The sequence below is a fragment of the Synchiropus splendidus genome, chromosome 19 (assembly GCF_027744825.2).
Source record: "Synchiropus splendidus isolate RoL2022-P1 chromosome 19, RoL_Sspl_1.0, whole genome shotgun sequence".
NCBI lineage: Eukaryota > Metazoa > Chordata > Actinopteri > Syngnathiformes > Callionymidae > Synchiropus > Synchiropus splendidus.
In genome coordinates, this window is record NC_071352.1 from 11,812,514 (window position 1) to 11,831,257 (window position 18,744).

At 43.8% G+C, this 18,744-nt stretch overlaps 2 protein-coding genes across 3 annotated transcripts; both read left to right on the plus strand.

The window, feature by feature from the left end:
• Nucleotides 1–375: 375 nt before the first annotated feature.
• kat2a (K(lysine) acetyltransferase 2A) lies at nucleotides 376–8,734 on the plus strand. Its single transcript, XM_053850787.1, has 18 exons — nucleotides 376–604; nucleotides 847–970; nucleotides 1,093–1,238; nucleotides 1,665–1,754; nucleotides 1,876–2,057; nucleotides 2,133–2,324; nucleotides 2,934–3,040; nucleotides 3,687–3,794; nucleotides 4,307–4,443; nucleotides 4,507–4,715; nucleotides 4,781–4,907; nucleotides 5,104–5,214; nucleotides 5,289–5,432; nucleotides 5,497–5,611; nucleotides 5,679–5,715; nucleotides 6,366–6,429; nucleotides 7,154–7,238; nucleotides 7,333–8,734. The coding sequence occupies exons 1-18, from the start codon at nucleotides 395–397 to the stop codon at nucleotides 7,524–7,526; spliced, it is 2,382 nt and encodes a 793-aa protein (XP_053706762.1). The 5' UTR covers nucleotides 376–394; the 3' UTR covers nucleotides 7,527–8,734.
• A 170-nt stretch (nucleotides 8,735–8,904) lies between these two features.
• Nucleotides 8,905–17,354, plus strand: dhx58 (DEXH (Asp-Glu-X-His) box polypeptide 58). Of its 2 annotated transcripts, XM_053850789.1 has the most exons (12): nucleotides 8,905–10,063; nucleotides 10,131–10,317; nucleotides 11,149–11,353; nucleotides 11,508–11,698; nucleotides 11,831–11,944; nucleotides 12,638–12,770; nucleotides 13,361–13,540; nucleotides 13,611–13,849; nucleotides 15,147–15,458; nucleotides 15,726–15,904; nucleotides 15,966–16,059; nucleotides 16,121–17,354. In XM_053850789.1, the coding sequence occupies exons 2-12, from the start codon at nucleotides 10,141–10,143 to the stop codon at nucleotides 16,304–16,306; spliced, it is 2,010 nt and encodes a 669-aa protein (XP_053706764.1). In that variant the 5' UTR covers nucleotides 8,905–10,063; nucleotides 10,131–10,140; the 3' UTR covers nucleotides 16,307–17,354. The 2 variants fall into 2 exon arrangements, with proteins under 2 accessions (XP_053706764.1, XP_053706765.1); XM_053850790.1 differs by lacking the exon at nucleotides 8,905–10,063 and having other exon boundaries at nucleotides 10,311–10,460.
• Nucleotides 17,355–18,744: the final 1,390 nt, after the last annotated feature.

Genomic DNA, 18,744 nt, shown 5'->3' on the forward strand with positions numbered 1-18,744 from the left:
TCCGTTTAAATGTATGATTTATTGAGGTGTTCAAACATGTACTGTGTAGAGAAAAAAGCTAATATTTATTGTGGGGGGAAAATATATATATATATATATATATATATATATATATATATATATATATATATATATATATATATATATATATATGTAATTTCATTTTTAATATACTGATCTAATTAATATGACGGCCGTGGAACAACTTAAGTTGGAAGGCGGCTTCGCGGGAGGAATCAATTGCGACTCATTCTCAGTCTCTTGACTAACTTTAATGCTCTGACTAGGAAATTCAATCGTGATGTTTTTGGGGTCGAGTGTGGCGGACTGCCCTTGAACGCACCATCTGAGCGGCTCGTCAGCTGAGGGAGAGTCCAGCAGCAGCGGCAGCAGCATGTCGGACGCGGCGGCACAGGCCCTACAACCCCGGCTTCTACCAGCCCAGGCGGCTGGTTCTGGGACTCCTGCGACCGGCTCGGGCAACAGCGACCCGGCCCGACCTGGACTGAGCCAACAGCAGCGTGCAAGCCAGAAGAAAGCCCAAGTGCGAGCCTTTCCACGGGCGAAGAAGCTCGAAAAACTTGGCGTTTTCTCGGCATGCAAGGTAGCTTAGCTTAGCCAGCAAAGTTGACAGCAAAACACTTCTCTGCTTCTTTTACATTACTGTAGGCTGAGCAGCTAAACTGGCGCTTTCGCTTGGACTTCATAACGGCTTAGTTAGTTGGTAAAACGGTAAACATATAAGATGAAAACGCAGTTAAAAGGGAACATGGAGTGGTGGTTGTTGTTGTGTGGCTGCTAACCGGGGCGTTACATCCATTCGCTCTGTGTTGTGAACCATTTCAGGCCAGCGACACATGCAAATGCAATGGTTGGAAAAACCCGAACCCCCTCACAGCTCCACTTATGGACCTCCAACAACAGACGGCCAGTCTGAGCGAACCATGCCGCAGCTGTGGCCACGCTCTCGGTATGTTGTGACCACGTATCCCGCCCACAGCCTGTCCATCCGCAAATGACTAACAACACTGCCCACGTTCCTATTTAACATCTGCACTGTTTGGGTTCTGTCATAACTCACATCGCACACAGCGGATCATGTGTCTCACTTGGAGAACGTTTCTGAGGAGGAGATCAACAGGCTCTTGGGGATGGTGGTTGATGTGGAGAATCTGTTCATGTCGGTCCACAAAGAGGAGGACACCGACACCAAGCAGGTCTACTTCTACCTCTTCAAGGTACGCTTGCAGTTTGTTGCTATTAGGGATGGGTCAGTGCCACTTTCCCCCCAAACAGACAAATCAAAAATACCAAGTGATGCTCATTGTTTGGTGACCATAACAAAATCAAGACATCACTGCATGGATCTGATACCAAATCCAGCCTTGATCATAACAGCTGAAGAAAAACCCCCCAGCCCTGGAGAGCTCTATCCGAGTAGTTAGAAGACTAGATATGGGATTTTGCTAGCTGATGCGCCATTAATGGTGTTTCACGTAGAAGAATTTTATTTCTTGTTATGTATTTTCAGACAATGAGTTGCAGTTTCCATGTTTCACTGGTCCTTCACCTTGTGCCTCATTGCTGAGACAATATGGATGTTCCCTCAGCGACCAAACTCTGTTTTCTGTAGCAAGTTCATCACCTTAAAATGTGTTTTGTAGCTGCTGAGGAAATGCATCCTGCAAATGAGCCAGCCGGTGGTGGAGGGGTCCCTTGGAAGTCCGCCCTTTGAGAAGCCTAATATTGAGCAGGTGAACTATTTTTCCATATTTGCATCCATGTCTTGTGGGTTGTTTTTGTCAAGAGCACAATTGAAGTGATGGTATGGCAGTGGCCACCGTTTTTGTAACTTTCTCTATTTTCCTCATGAAGGGAGTTTTGAACTTCGTCCAGTACAAGTTCAGCCACCTGGCACCTAAAGAGAGACAGACTATGTTTGAGCTGTCGAAAATGTTCCTCTTGTGCCTCAATTACTGGAAGCTAGAAACGCCGACACAGTATCGCAAAAGAACGCAGAAGGATGACGGCACGGCGTACAAGGTGGACTACACCAGGTGCGCGGATGGTGAAATCAAATCCTCCCAAGATATTGTTTCCCCCGTCATCTATGCACACTTTTCCTCTCACAGGTGGCTATGTTATTGCCACGTGCCCCAGAGCAACGACAGTCTCCCACGCTATGAAACCACTCAGGTGTTCGGACGCAGCCTGCTCAAGTCCATTTTCACTGTAACCCGTCGGCAGCTGCTGGAGAAGTTCCGAGTGGAAAAGGAGAAACTGCTGCCAGAGAAACGCACACTCATCCTCACACACTTTCCCAAGTAAGAACCAATCGATTTTTGAGAGAAAATAAACCGCGTGGCTGAAAATTCAATTTTCCTTTCGCACTTAACTTCACAGTTACGTGGTCTCCCACCTGAGTCACATTCAAGTCACTCTTTGAAGGAGTTTGCTAAACAAAAAACGCTTATATGCATGAATATAGTGTTGTCTGGGTACCACATTTGGGTGCCTTTATCTATATGTGAATATTGGCATGTACAAATGTTCCACACTTGTGTTCTAACAGTCCCATGTTTCTTTTGTTGTATGTACCTTCTTAATATAAATGTCTATACAGCTATAATATAACAAATTATTTTTGAGTGTATTAAATCATTGACATTTAATCATACAAAATTTTTTTTGGGAAAAAAAAAATGTAATTGTATATATAAAAGAATGTAGTGTGAACTATGTCATTTATTTATTTCTAGTTTCCCTGCTCTTCTTTGTAGTTATTATCTATCCCCTTTAACGTTAGTGCCAGTACAGTGTGGCCTAGCTGTTACATTAATGTTCCGTCATATTGTTTTTTTCTCCAATATTACTGTGATATTTTTAATGCATTTCCATTTGGTGGTGTTAAACATGGAGCACGTTGCCGGCAGGTTTTTGTCCATGCTCGAGGAGGAGATCTATGGGGAGAACTCGCCCATCTGGGAGGCCGACTTTACAATGCCTGCGTCTGATGGCTCGCAGCTGGGACATCCAGCAGGTGAGATTTCAATATACAACTACCCCATTTTGCAAATAGTATTGTCGGCGACGTCTGCTAAATTACTACCTTCCAGACATTAGTGTTTGCAGTATGTCAGGAGTTATTGATGCCAAAAAGGTTGAATAGGAACTGGGGTAAAATGATGCCTGGTGCATACTTGTTAATAAGAATTATAATAGTAACAGGGTAATTACATTTCCAATTACAATGATAGTTTCTTATCTTCATGTCCTGGATGTTTCTTCATAATAAAAAAGGACATCCTATCTAATCTAATAAATGTCCCTTATGAGGCAGATATTAGTGGGCCTTCATCCAGAACAAATCCCTTTATCCCTTTGTGCTTTGTTCTTTGTACCTTTACTATGGTGATCCTCCACCTGCCTTGTATAGTGAACTGTGTACACATACTGTATATTGACTGAGTCAGTCAGATCTAAAGCGGCCATATTCAAATTCAATCCTAATACTGTTGCCATATTTAAACCCTCGACCTCCAATGGCTTGCGTGAAGGTCAGCCTTTACAAATGTATGTTTGAAACAAAACTTTATTATTCACAGTACGAAAAGCATGCGTGTGTGGTCTGATGTGCCTTGTTGATTTGTATGGACGAGTATTCTGACGTCTTGTTTCTGTTGCAGTGATCAGTCCAGCAACTGTGTCAGGCTCCTCGTCCCTGTCGAAGGGCCTGAGCAGTGCCACGTCTCTGGGAAGCATCATTGACACTGGAGGAGCAGAACCCATCACAGGTCTGACCGAGTCGCTCAACTCACTATTTTGATTTATAGTAGTTATTTTACTTGTTGCAATATTTTTTTTCCATGTTTTCAAGTGATAGAGGTGTTTAGGAAAATAGTATATTGTTAGTGTCCTTGAAAAGACTCGACATTGGTTTATCTGGTAAAATGTTTCTTTTAAATTCACAGTTCTACAGTACACCACATATAAGACTTCGCCGGCACAAGTCATGCACAACTTGTCTTCTTTCATTTGGCGTTTTTTATGAATTGGGCCAATGTGTTTTTGACTTTAAATAGCAATGATTTTTTTTAACTTGGCTTTGTCTCCTATATGCCACATCTTTTTACCACAGTGAAATTTATTTCTATTGCCAATGCCTCAGATGGTTAAAATGTTTCTTTTATTGCAATCCTCTTTATTTTGGTTGTGTTGCTGGTAGATGGTTTTGAATGTAATATTTAAGGTGTTTTAGCTTTATTAAAGCTCCAGTTTCTTCCTAACACGACAGTTCTCTGCTCAGGTGAGAAGCGTAAACTTCCTGAGGCGCTGACCTTGGAAGACGCCAAGCGAATCCGTGTGATGGGTGACATACCAATGGAGCTGGTGAATGAAGTGATGATGACCATCACTGACCCGGCAGCGATGCTTGGACCTGAGGTGAGCGTCTGAAAAGCTTTCTGGTTTACTTCTGTCGTGTTACAATTTGCATTCTCCCTGCAGACAAATCTGCTGACACCGAACGCTGCCCGTGACGAGACCGCTCGGCTGGAGGAGCGACGCGGCATCATCGAGTTCCACGTCATCGGAAACTCTTTGTCCCAGAAATCCAACAAGAAGATCCTGATGTGGCTGGTTGGCCTGCAGAACGTCTTTTCCCACCAGTTACCTCGCATGCCCAAAGAATACATCACTCGTCTGGTGTTTGACCCGTAAGTCCTCAATTGTGCCTTTGCTTCCGCTGCTTGTATATTAATTTATTTTCACTGTCTGACAGGAAGCACAAAACGCTCGCCCTTATTAAAGATGGCCGCGTCATTGGAGGTGTCTGTTTCCGGATGTTTCCTACTCAGGGCTTCACTGAAATCGTTTTCTGTGCTGTAACTTCTAATGAGCAAGTTAAGGTACTGATTTCTCTCTTAAGTTGTTGAGGAATGTATAAAACTTCAGAACTACTCTGTTTAATCTTCAATCTGATGTTTTTGTCACATTATTAAATCGGTCATGTCATTACAATGGACTGCACTTGCTGAGTGGAGTGGACAGTCCGGCATGTGAGGTTTAAATAGGTCAGAATCTGAGCCTTCCTTTGACTCTCAGGGCTATGGCACCCATCTGATGAATCATCTGAAGGAGTATCACATCAAACATGGCATCCTTTATTTCCTCACGTACGCCGATGAGTACGCCATCGGCTACTTTAAGAAGCAGGTACCGTCAGTGTGGCCCCTCTTCCTGTTTTGAGTCCATCTGCTCATGGCTTTCATGTCTCGTCCCTCCTTCAGGGCTTTTCCAAAGATATCAAAGTGTCCAAGAGCCGTTACCTCGGTTACATCAAAGACTACGAAGGAGCAACGCTGATGGAGTGTGAGCTGAACCCGCGCATCCCCTACACCGAGCTCTCACATATTATTAAGAGGCAGAAAGAGGTATGTGTGTGTGCTGGGGAGCCGCTTTTATGCTGCCCGTTGCTGACTCACAATTGTTGCTCAGATCATCAAGAAGCTAATCGAGAGGAAGCAGAGCCAGATCAGGAAAGTCTATCCGGGACTGACCTGCTTCAAAGAAGGAGTCCGGCAGATCCCGGTGGAGAGCATTCCTGGAATAAGTGAGTGTTCGTCAGCCAACAGAACTTTATTTGAACACTTTGACTCACTTTTTTTTTTCCTGTCCAGGAGAGACGGGCTGGAAACCCAGTAGCAAAGAGAAAGGGTGAGATCTGAACTTCCAAAATCACTGTTTGTATGGCTATAGAAAACATCAAGGACAAAAACAAATCCTCATTTTATATTGGCATGAGCAGCAAATGTTTCTCATAATGAACTTATGAGAAACATAACTCCTTACATGCAAATCCTGAATCTGTAAATTTACTTTTAAATTGTCATTTGGATGCTGTTTGTGAACGTCTTTGAACTTCCACAAAGGGGCAAAACAATCAATGTTTGTGGTGTTATGTTAAGTTTTAATCTATAAGTGGAAGTTAAACGGCTAGACAGTCATTGTCCTCCCTTTTGATACTTGCAAGTATCACGCTGCATAAGGGGATATAAAGCCTTGTTCAGCATAAACTTGCATCACATGTGCCTCTCATTTGTATTTTGGACTGACTTTTGGGTCAACCTTGTTCTTAAGTTTGTTCTGTTTGGAGTTACGTAGTGTTTCATCATCAGTTCGAAAGTGAAAAATTCCAAAACTGGGCCTCCAAAACGAATCTGTGATTAGTTTCCTTGAAGGCAGAAAACAGCACATATTGCTGAAAAATGTATGAAAAAAATAAATCTCTTTCTTGATTACCAAGACAGAACTTTTATCGTTCCATCCAACATCGGTCTTGATGTGGTTCAACTGCTTTTCTGCAGGAAAGAAGTGAAGGACCCTGATGTGTTGTACAACATGCTGAAGAACCTTCTGGCCCAGATCAAGGTGAGTCTGGACGCACTTGTCATATAGATGCAGTTTGAAACTGTAATGGTCTCTTTGTCCTGTATTGAGAGCTTTGTGATAAAGAGAGCCAGGTTGTTTTTTTTGTCAACAAAAACCCACCTTATAGACACAAATTATCAGGTTTCAGTGGTGTCATTTATGGAATCAGGCATTCTTTTAAACAATTAGAAAAGTAAATCATTTTAGAGACAGACAAATGTCACCAGAAATCACAACCAATTATTAAAGATAAACACAAATTACACATAATGTAGAACATCTGCTCATGTCAACAATGTACAATATTTGTACTGTGAATCTTTTGAAATGCACAGACTTTACAGTTGTGTAAAGAAAAGTAAAGGGCTGATCACGATCTTCAATGAATATTAAAATTAAAAAAAATATCCAACTAATCTTCAAGACAAGGCGATTTATTTATTTATTTATTTATTTTTTTTTGCAACCTCCTAGTTGTTTACATTGGTTCAGAGATACCCTTTTAAATGGAACTGGAATGGAACATACTGGCCGCTTTTAGCGGGAGTCTGAGACGGAGAGCACTGCATTTATGAAAGTGCCGGAAAAACTCTTGGGGCTCCGTCAAGTGCTGGTGCTTTAAATGGCGTATTTAATTTAATATTGTGATCAAAACTGAGTAAATGAATCATGATGCAAATTAGTTCGTTTTTGAAAAATCTGCTCTTGATTTTGTTTCTCACAGACCCACCCTGACGCCTGGCCCTTCATGGAGCCAGTGAAGAAATCAGAAGCTCCAGATTATTATGAGATAATCCGCTTTCCCATCGGTGAGGCCGCTGTCCAGCCACAGCTAACACGCTACATATCAATCTTCTATCTGTAGCTCAGTAAAGTTAGCATCATGCTGGCTCTCCTCCACAGACTTGAAGACGATGACGGAGCGGCTGAAGAACAGATACTATGTGACCAAAAAGCTCTTCATCGCTGACTTGCAGCGAATCATCACCAACTGTCGTGAGTACAACCCTCCTGACAGCGAGTACTGCAAGTGTGCCAACACGCTGGAGAAGTTCTTCTACTTCAAACTCAAAGATGGTGGCCTGATAGAGAAGTAACAGAGCGCCTCTATTCACACCCACACTCACAACAAAACACTTGGACTCATGTTGTTTCAAACCGCCATGTAACGTTGCCTTTGAATTGATCATCTATTTTTCCAGATTCCACGTGTATATACAGTAAGTGAACCAAAGTTACAGGTCCGGTTAGCATTCAACTTTGCTGCTTCTCAGCATTTCCACGTGTTAGTTAGATCACCTTTCATTCCACGTTGTGTTCACCACACATTGAGTTAGGAATGGACCTCGGGACCTAAAGCCATGTTGCCTTCAGTTACTGACCGACACTTGAACACGCCGGCTGTTTCCACGCGCAAACATTCACAGACGTGCGACGTTTCCACCACTTTTGTACAAAACATGATTATAGATGTTTATTTATACTGTTAGCATCATGCTAATGCTTCTTTGTCACTGGCAGGGTTCACTCCGAAATAGTGAGGTCACATAGCTTCTATGTTGCAGATGTTGATTTATTTATTTTACTGTAGATAACCTTCAGTACCATCAGAAGTCGACTAATCCAGTAGCACACATGGTGACCTGCGTGTCGCCCCGTGGCAGACGGTTTACAACTCACTTGATAAACTCAATATAAAGTTGCTGCAGGTGTTTACAGTGTTCACCACTGTAATTCATCAACGCTTCCTCAGATGTGTTACTGTGGGAAGTAACTTAAGTTGTGTTTAATTGTGTATGTTTTGTGTGCGTGTGTTTATTTTGTACTTGAATCTGGTGATTCATTATTCAGGGTCATTGGTCATGTGTCGCCCTCTATATAACAATGCTGCATTCTTAAATGGATCAAACATCCACCCATTTACAGGACGACTACTGTTTCTCGGTGTGGTACAAGTACTGTATTTCTGCTCACAACAATAAAGTTTTGTTTTGTTATTTTGTTTTTTTGTTTTTGAACATCTCGCTCCATGTGCTCTTTTATCAACGGTCCATGAAAGCAGACTTCTCCAGAGGCGTTAATTCAGACAAAGCTAAGGTATAGCTGGCAGGGTTGCCAATACTCAGGCACGCTGTTGGCTGTGTGACCTGACGGTACGATAGTGCATGAATTTTTCAAAATTAATATATCCTACTGTGAGCAAGTGATGGCAGACTAAATAAGGCAGTCAGCAATCTGAAAAAGTCCCAATGAAACATGGAGAATTTCTCTCAATACCAATGTTAACAGCCTGGATCCATCATTTTATGTTAAATAGAAGAGCAAAACAAATCAGGGGCTGGGTGGGAGGTTGGGGAGGGTTCTCATGTTGGCAAAGAGATTTAGTTTGATGTTCTGATTTTCATTTGTAGCTAATATGTATTTAAAAACAGAATCATCAATACAGAGTAATTCCACAAATTAAATTTAAGCCAATACACTCACCATACACCATTGACGCCCGTGGACTTGGCCTCCGGCTTTTAAAAACCTCAATTCCACTTGTCTCACATTGAAGTTGCTTCAAGAAAGATTCCTTTTTTATGTGTTGATGGAGAAAAATGCATGCTAGTTTAATACATTTTTTTTAGTGGGATCATATTTTTGTGTTTACATGAATCAAAAGTGAATTTTCAATCTGTAAGTTTCACTTTCCTGATCAACAAGAAGGGCCAACTAGGGAGTGGAGTGATTCACCACAATGTTGTCCCTTCTCATGCTGTGAGATGACGTCATGTGATGAGTCTTTGGAAAGTTCTGAACTTGCCCTATTAGTTTGTGCAACATATGCATTATAAATGTTGATTTCAATGTGCATTTTCGCCGCACAAAAACTTTTTTTGCTGAATAAGTTCCTGATATGCCAATGTCAAGCGAGTCACTAAGAAGAGGCTGTGCTGCTGGGAAGGACAAAGAAGACGCAGGTAAATCCACAGTTTATCACCATGGTCCATGTCAGTCGAGTTATTTCAGTCATTCAAGTTGGATGTTGGGGTTTTTATAGGTTTCTGCTTGTTTAGAGTACAGTTAAATTATTATTAAGATGACCATAAATCCAAATCCTATCAAGGTATGTTGCCATGTTTGTCTGTTTCAGCTATTCTGTTGACTAAAGAACAGTTCTTATACAGAACTTCAAAAAGAACTGTAGACTGTGATCTGTTAGAGTTTATTTTGAAAGAAATACGTTTCCTGTTTCTTCCACAGTCAACTGCTGAAGCACATAAACCAGGAAGCTGAAACATGAGAAATGAAGTGGTTAAAAAGCAGGCCTTGGGTTCGTCATGACATTGTTTTTCATTCTTGACAAACAGACTATTACTGCTGTCATCTGCTTTTCACATAAAAAAACAGTCATTATGATAATCCCTCTAGGTTTCTTTCCTTCCTTCTCTTCCCTAGTTTCATTGCTATAAGCTGTCACTGCAGAATGTACTTGATGCCGTGACTCCAGAGCCCCCTTCACTTTGCCCATTGTCAGATCAGGTTTCTACTTTCGGTTTCCATTCCCACCTCAGCTGATCACAGCCGAGTCAGCTCTGAGTCAGGCCAGATCCGCTGAAGCTCACAAACGGCTGACAGCCTCTGCAGACGGGTGAGTGTTTAAAAAGCTCGGTCATGTGACCCTAGTCAGCTGCTCATGTTCTCTTTTATCTGCTCAGCTTGAACAGAATGGCAGAGATTAAACTGCGGCCGTATCAGGAGGAAGTGGTGCAGCGAGCACTGAAGGGGGAGAACACCATTATTTGGCTGCCAACTGGAGCAGGGAAGACCCGTGCTGCGGTGTATGTGGCCAAGAAACACCTGGAGAGCAACCCGCACGCCAAAGTGGTTGTTATGGTCAACATGGTAACGACAAATACATACATTATTTTTTCAATGTATCTGTACTGTTGATGTGTGCCCTTCAGAAACCAACATCTTATATATGGCGTGGTCGACGTCAAACTAAAATCCAGATTCATTTCGAATAACTGGTTCAATATTTTCAGGTAAGAGAGGCTTAAAATGCTTTCTTCTGTAAACAGATTTCAAAGAGTGTTCAATTTGCATGGTCCATTGCAGGACTGGATTTCCAGCTAGATTCTGATCCAGATTAGGAATGTGGTTTTGCAACAAACCTGTCAGGCATAAGTCATGTGTATTTTAAGCACTAATAAAAAGAAACGGACTCGGGCAGACGTAGTTTTGGACATTTAGAGTACCTAAATAAAATACAAGATGTAGGGCAACAATTTTTTTTTTACCCCAGTCCAGGTCATGGCCAAAGGGTTCTTTTATTCTAATTGGTTACCTTCACCATGGAGGTGATGTCTTCGATGGTGCGGTCTGTGTTCAAAATAATTTCAGAAGTTGAATTTGATCTTGGAAGTGATCCGGATCACCATCTGGACCCAGGAACTTGTGCTTCATGACTGAGTTGAGGGAGCATTCGAGTGAAGATCTGATGGTCCGTGGTTCGAATCTAGGTTTTGGCAGTCATGCAGACTGAAACTGCCGGAGGTTTGCGCTTTCTGATAACTTTGGAAGTGATTTTGGGTCACTTTCTGATAGTAATTTCATCAACCTAATGGTGACTCGTGTGCCTCTCTGGTGATGATAGAGGTTTAGCAGCTTTTCAATACAGTCTTGTTGCCAATGTTAATGAATGGACCAATGCTAAAACGTAGACTTCCTCAGATTCACCTGGCCAATCAACATTACGAAAGCGAGTTTTCTCCGTACCTGGGCGACAGCTACAAGATCAAAGCGGTCAGCAGCGACAGCCCAGAGAAGGACTTCTTCGGCTCGGTGATCCGGTTGTCAGACGTGGTCATCTGCACGGCACAAATCCTTTACAATGCTATGACCAGCCGGGAGGACTTGAAGCACCTGGACCTTTCAGGTACGTTGAGTTTTCAATGGTGAGTTTATCCTAATATTTAGAGAGAGAATGGAGTCACCACTTGTGCTGCTTAAAAGTGAAGCTAGTTCATGAACCATTGTCGCCAAGTGTTGCAAATTTGACTTGACTGAGGTCAATTCTCGACTTGTTCTAGCTATCACTCTTCTGATCATCGACGAGTGTCACCACACCATCAAGGAGGGAGTCTACAACAAGATCATGAGAACCTACGTGGAGAGGACGCTGAGAGATGAACGGCCTCTGCCGCAGATCCTGGGGTTGACGGCATCCCCGGGTGCAGGTCGTGCCAAGGACCTGGAGAAAGCTGTGGAGCATGTGCTGCAGGTGATGGGGTGTCAGCTTAACGTCTCCGGCTTAAAAAAATAAAACGGTTTCCCAGCAGGGTTAGGTGAATGCCACTCAGCATGTGGGGGCCAAGAATGTTTTTTTAACAGACTTGCTCCGTCTAACATGCAGGTTTGCGCCAACCTGGATGCAGAAATCGTCTCCACGCGGACGGCTGTACATGACCTTGAGACGACGGTGCCAAGACCCAAGAAGGTGTTGGAAATCGTAGAGAAAAGACCTGTGGTGAGCTGCTTCTCCTTTTCAGTTATGAATGAATCATCTAGGGCTGCGGCTAATGGCTGAAGAAGTCGGCTGGACTACCTTAGCGATTAGTGGACTGTGGATGGTATTTAAAAAAAAGAAAAAGATATTTGTAAGTTGTCATAAAACACTAGTATGAAATGTTATTCTGAAACTAATAATGATTGCTCAAAATAGGGTTTTCAAGACAACAGTTGCGTCTCGCTTTCATCTTTTTGCCAATGTGAAATGTTGCTATACGTTTTGGGTCATGATGGACCCGAAGTCTATGGTACATTGTGCTGACTCACACATACGCAGAAAAGAGGGTGGTGACATCACTTGGCGTCACGTGACGCTGTTGGCAACTGAGGTAGACTTGTTTATCGTAGTTGTTGCAGCCTTCGTGTCATGGGAAGTGATTTTGGAAAACACACCTTATCCTGTGTTTTTTTTCCCCGCCAATCTTGTCCCGACTAGTTGGAAGGTGTGACTCCTGATGGGATCATTCCTGACTCAGATTCAGATGTGACTGACAACCAGTGACTCCCCAGGAGGATAGACAGAAGCAGCCATGATTAAACTAGTGGTTCATGAATGTGATGTGAGGAAGGTTTGGTTTGTTCTTGTAAAGGTGGGAGCCGCCGGTGCGAAGAAAATTCTTCAACTTGTTCATATGAGATGTTGTGTTTTTAGGATCCATTCGGCAGCCACCTGAAATGGATGATGGGGCAGATCCACGAGTTCATGCCGATGCCGTCTGGCTTCTGTCTGAGAGAGTGTGGAACTCAAGAGTACGAGGCCGATGTTGTTGAGCTGGAGAAGATAGGTTTGTGCCTCTCATACGCTTGTTGCATCCATGTGCATGATGTACTGTAATTTCCAGACTATAAGATGGTACCTTTTTCCCGCTGTCTGAACCCTGCGGCTTATACAACAGCACAGCTAATATATGGATTTTTACAGGCTAAAGAGTGTCATGCTGCCAAAATATTTATCCTTGTCACATCTAACCGATGAATCACAGGTGTTTTATTTACCTTAAAGCGCCAAAAAATGCACTGTTTTCAGCTGCATGTCTGCAGCTCCACCAACAGAGCCGATCTCCTGGAGGACCGGAGACGGGACGCAGCAGTTGAGACGGGCTGTGGTGTCGGAACTTAGGACATGCGCTCATTTTGAGCGCTTTACTGTGAATAAAACGCAAGGAGTTCATGATTCAAGTTCAGAACATTCATGAGTCAGTCTTGATGCTGGACCCGTTTTCAAAACTAGTTTAGAAGTGATCCTCATGTGTCTTTGCATCTGCGGCTTATGTATGAACAAGATCTATTTTCCTTCTTACATTAAGTGGGTGGGGCTAATATTCCAGTGCACTCTATAGTCCTGACATTATGGTATCTATTCTATGTTCATTAGGGGCGACGCGGTTGAACAAGCGGCTGCAACAGTGTGCGCTGCATCTGAGGCAGTATAATGACGCCTTGCTCATTAACGACACCCTGAGAATGATCGACGCGTTCCGCTCCTTGCTGAGCTTCTACAACACCAAGTTGACCTACCATGAGACGGACGAATTCCTGGTGCGACTTTTTAGAGGTGAGATTGTCCTGAGGACTATTAGTTTTTTCTGTTCAAATGGACATTTGAGTGTCTCTGACACACACAGAGAATCAGGCGAAGCTGAAGAAGATGGCAGATGATACAGAGTATGAGAACCCGAAAATGGCTCGACTTGAGAGCACTCTGCTGAAGCACTTTGTGGATGCGCCGGAGTCCCGGGCCCTCCTCTTCAGCAAGACCCGTAAGAGCACTGGGTACTTGAATGACTGGATCCAGAGCAACAGCGCGTTGCAGGACGCGGGCATCAAGTCGGCCATCCTGACTGGGGTCGGGAACATGACCCAGGTGGGATGTTGAACTGTTCTCTTGCTCTGTAACAACAGCAGTACTCAGCTGAGCTATTGAGTCATGCAACTTGAGTTTTGAAGTCCAGGTGCAAGTCTGCGGTGAAGAGTCTCCATTGTAAAGGTTGCCTGTTGGTTCCACTGTTTAGTGTGCCGGTCCTCATCCTGTGATGGCCTGAAAGGGGAGGAGTCTTGAAGCTGGTCCTCAGAAGCCAATAAAGTGCAGTGATGGGCCAATGAGGCTTTGTGAAACGGTGTTTTAATTTTCTGAGCTCACTAGATGGCACGCTCTGCTCCAAAATCTTTAGATTTGAAGTATTTTAATCAAACCTTACATCATTTTAAACCACCAGCGCCACCTGCTGGCCTCTGAAAATTAGGACACTGTTTCATGAAGCCTCATCAGCCCATGACTAACAGAGTGGCCGGAGGAGTGTTGTAGTGTGGGAGTGAGATACACTATATTTCCAAAAGTATTTGCTCACCTGCCTTGACTCATATATGAACTTCAGTGCCATCCCATTCCTGACCCATGGGGCTCACTATGATGTTGGTCCAGCTTTTGCAGCTATTACAGCTTCAACTCTTCTGGGAAGGTTGTCTACGAGATTGAGGAGTGTGTTTGTGAGAATTTTGGACCCTTCAGGTTCAGGTCAGGACTCTGTGGTTGCTCCACACTGTTCCCACAAGGTTGGGAGCTTGGAATTGTCCAAAATGTTTTAGTGTCTTGAAGCATTCTAAAGTTCCTTTCACTGGAACTAAGGAGCCAAGCCCAACTCCTGAAAAACAACCCCACACTATAATTCCTCCTCCACCAAATTCGTGGCACAATTCAGTCCTAAATGTACCACTGTCCTGGCAACCTCCAAACCCAGACTGGTCCATCAGATTGCCAGATGGAAAAGCATGATTCACCACTCCAGAGAAGGTGTCTCCACTGCTCTACAGTCCAGTGGCGGATGGCATGATGGATGGCTTGGATGCAGCTGCTCAGCCATGGAAACCCATTCCCTGAAGCTCTCTGTGTACTGTACTTGGGCTCATTTGAAGGCCACATGAAGTTGGGAGCTCTGTAGCAACTGACTGTGCAGAAAGTGGGTGACCTCTTTGCACTATGCGTCTCAGCCTCTCTGTCGGTTTACATAGCCGACCACTTGGTTGGGTGAGTTGCTGTTGTTCTGCTCATTTGGATGAGTGAGCAAATACTTCTGGTAATATAGTGTATTCTTGAGAAAAAGTGTTCGAGAAGTTTGACAGTGGTGCCTGACCTGGGTGTGAACTGGGTGATCCTCTTCCAGTGCGAACAGCTGGAGACCATTGCCAACTTCCGCTGTGGCAAACTCAACCTCCTGGTCTCCACTAGTGTGGCAGAAGAAGGCCTTAACATCCAGGAATGTAACCTTGTGGTGCGCTACGGGCTCCTCACCAATGAGATCGCTCAGAAGCAGGCCAGCGGTCGCGCCCGAGCTGCCAACGGCGAATACTCCGTGGTAGCAGACAAAAACGGGAAGGAGCTGAAGCGGGAGTTTATCAATGAGCAGTTGGATGAGCTGACTCGGCAAGCCATCGCAGCGATCCAAGAGATGAGTCGGGCAGAGCTTCGCTCCAAGGTGAGTCCCGCCCAAGTTATTGAGCCTTTGCTGAGGGGTACAGTGTAAACAGTAGTGAAGGAATCAGGAATCAACCATTTCAACAGAACTTCGTGCCATTTTTTAACTAGGAGCGCCACCTACTGATCTCAGAAAATTGAGACACTGTTTTGTGAAGCCTCCTTAGCCCTTCACTGTGAACAAAACAGAATTCCTCTGAATAAGAAATGAAAAGTATTAAGACCTAAATCCAAATCTCTGTCATATTTTCTTTCCTGTTGTGTCCAGATCAGGAAGATTCAGAGGGAATCACTTTCTGCCCGCAAAGCTGCTGAGTCCACAAAGAAATGCAATGTTGCCGATGATGTTGTTCTGTTGTGCCGGGAGTGCCACGAGCCAGTGGCCCGAGGCAGTGACATCAGAGTTGTGGATAATGTCCACTACGTCAACATCAATCCAAGGTTTAGGTGAGTTTGCAGGCCTCTGCATCTCCCAGTTTGAGGTGTCTAATATTGTTGTGCGTTGTAGGAAGTTCTACAAGCTTGGTGCGCTGGTGGTTCTGGACAAGAGCTTTGCAGATATGGAGCCGGGGCACATGATCGCCTGCCAAAATTGTGGAAAGGTACATGCAGGAACTGCCCCGTTTATTTGTCCTGAGCTTCTCATTTCATGTTCAATTTCAGGATTGGGGCTCTGAGATTAAGTACAAAGGCATCGCTGTGCTGCCCAACATATCCATCAAGCACTTCACCGTGGAGATGCCCTCCGGTCGCGTGGTCGTGAAGAAGTGGAAGAAGGTCCCATTTATGGTGGAGGAGTTCAACCTCTCGGAGTATTGTGAAGAAAACGGCTGCGATCCCCTCGACTGAAGCTGCTGGATAAGAATGTTGGGGACTTCAGTCCGCTCTCTCTCTCTCCCCCACTCATATGAAATGGCCACTTTGTTTACACACTGGATCTCAGTGGGTGTTGTGCTTCATCACCAGCTTCCGGTTTTAAAACTCTGGTTTGAATTAAAATATTTATTTTGTTTTATGTCCATGAAACAGTGCTGGGTCAGACGCTGAGATTTAAGATGTGTTGGATCGAGGCTGAGGAGCAAGTTGTGAATGTATTGACTTAATTGTGTTTTTGTTTTATAAAAAGTGGGAAATTGCGCGTATGCTAATTTTAAGAGAGTTTTAATGCCGATTAACGCTATCATGAATGTATACATGTGATCCAATAAGGGCAGTGTTGTTTAGTGGGGGCTGTTTTCTATGTGATCTAAAGTATTACCATGGAGAAACTGTCTTAATAAATCGTGAAATGATATTTCAATGTTGTCATTAAAGCAGGAGTGAAATCAGGAAGTTGAAGAATTAAAAATTGAAACGCTGCATGATTAGGGAAAAATGTATAAATCTTCAGTTAAAGAGACAAATGGAAACGATTCATTGAAGGATAGGGGAAGAAATTGACTGAAAAATGGATGCTTTTAAGTAAGAAGTTAGTCTTGCAGCAGTGTATTTGCTGTGTAATCCATTCCAGCGCATTTATAAGCGTTAAGCCATTTGTGATGGTTATAAACTCGTCATGGTCACTAGATGGCAGTATTGAACAGGAAATACAAAGCTCTTACTAGCTCTGTTCTAAAAGTGGAAAATTGTGAGGTTTTAATATCAACAGATGAGTTCAAAGTGGCCAGGTATTTATTAACTTGCACTCGTTTCTTCTGCACCTGGAAAGGAGCCTTTTCTTTCATTAACACATTTTGCATCTTGTTTTCACAGGACTAGCGTCTGTAAGTCTGAAAACGTAACGTTCAAACCGTCACATTTAAGCCAACAAAAGAGGAGAAGCGGCCAATGTAAGTTACTAACAGTTCAATATATTTTTTTGGAAATGAACATGGCGACTAACACGATGAACGTCACTTCCTCTTCACCGTTCCTAAACCTCCCACATGAGCTGCAACAGTTAAAGGCGTTTTGTGATTGAAACCTCTGGGTTTATATGTCCACCTGGCTGCCAAGAACATTTGATCTTCCTGGCGAATCAATTTGAAGCTTGTTTTGACAGCAGTGTGGCCCTCTGCTCCGCCGGCTCACCCCGGGGTTACATGTCTGAGCCCGGATCACTTAGCAGCGTCTAAATAGTCTGCAGAGAGCAAAGCATCTATTAGAATTGCAAATGATCTTTTTAAACGCCGGGCTTCAAAAGACACTTATTATTGCATAATGACTGTGGTGTCTCGCAGACGCTCGATCACTCCCACTGGACCCACTTGGCTGAGCCCAGTTCAGCTGATTTATGGGCTGCTTTTTGGTCGGTGTTTGAGGTGAAGCTTTGAGGGAGCCGATTTAGCAACGTGATAGTCAGCTGGAGCCCATGTTCTTGAGGTGTGTGTTTTCTGAGAAAGTGTTCCTTTGATCCATTTGGATTGGAGTGTGAGGTGAATAGGGATGTGTTCAGGAACCTTGGCAAGTCGTGAAGACTCAGCACGAGTGGAGCTACTCACCTGTCTCTCATCAGTGGTGTCATCTTGCTCGCCGTGATTGTGAGGTTGCGAGTTCGATCCCCTGATTGCTCTCTGATTGCTTCACACGAGCAGCTGCGCGGCTCGATCATCAGTGGGGCGGTGGCGGAGTTGTTAGCTGCGACAGTCGCTCCCAAATTATTCCTGTTGCCCTGAAGTGAAAAGCTCGACGGCTCACAGCCATTTATATCCGAACAATCTCGTGGAGCTTGGCGGCTCTAGCTCTTACTGCATCTCCTATAGTGGGATGCACTATGCACTCTAAAATTCTTGAATTTGAAAAACTGTTTCTATGAATCCTCACGTCATTTTTAAACCAATAGCGCCACCTACAGAGCTATGAAAATGAGCACACTGTTCAATGAAACCTGACCTGCCCTTCACTGCCACTGAGTTAGTCACTCTGATGCTGAGATTTCTCTCACATCCTCAGGCTTTTCTGGTGGAATATTGTGGTCATAACCATGGGATGCAATGTCTCGAGTGGTCCCGGGTATGTCCCTTGCCCTCCACCTACCAGTCCAGATACCAGAGGGGAAAATTACGGACACTTCTGACTCACATCTCTTCTCACCAAAGCAGCCCTTACAACTGAAGGTGCTGCACCAACGTCACACACCATCCTTCCCTCACTTGTGACCCCCAGACACTACGAACAAATGGATTAAGATCTTGCCTCCAACTTGGTCAAGACATTGTACTCTTTTAAGGTTTCAGAATTAGAAGAGCTGATCCTAAATGTGCACATGAAAATGCCATTTATTCGTTATCACTCGAAGCTGGAATCTT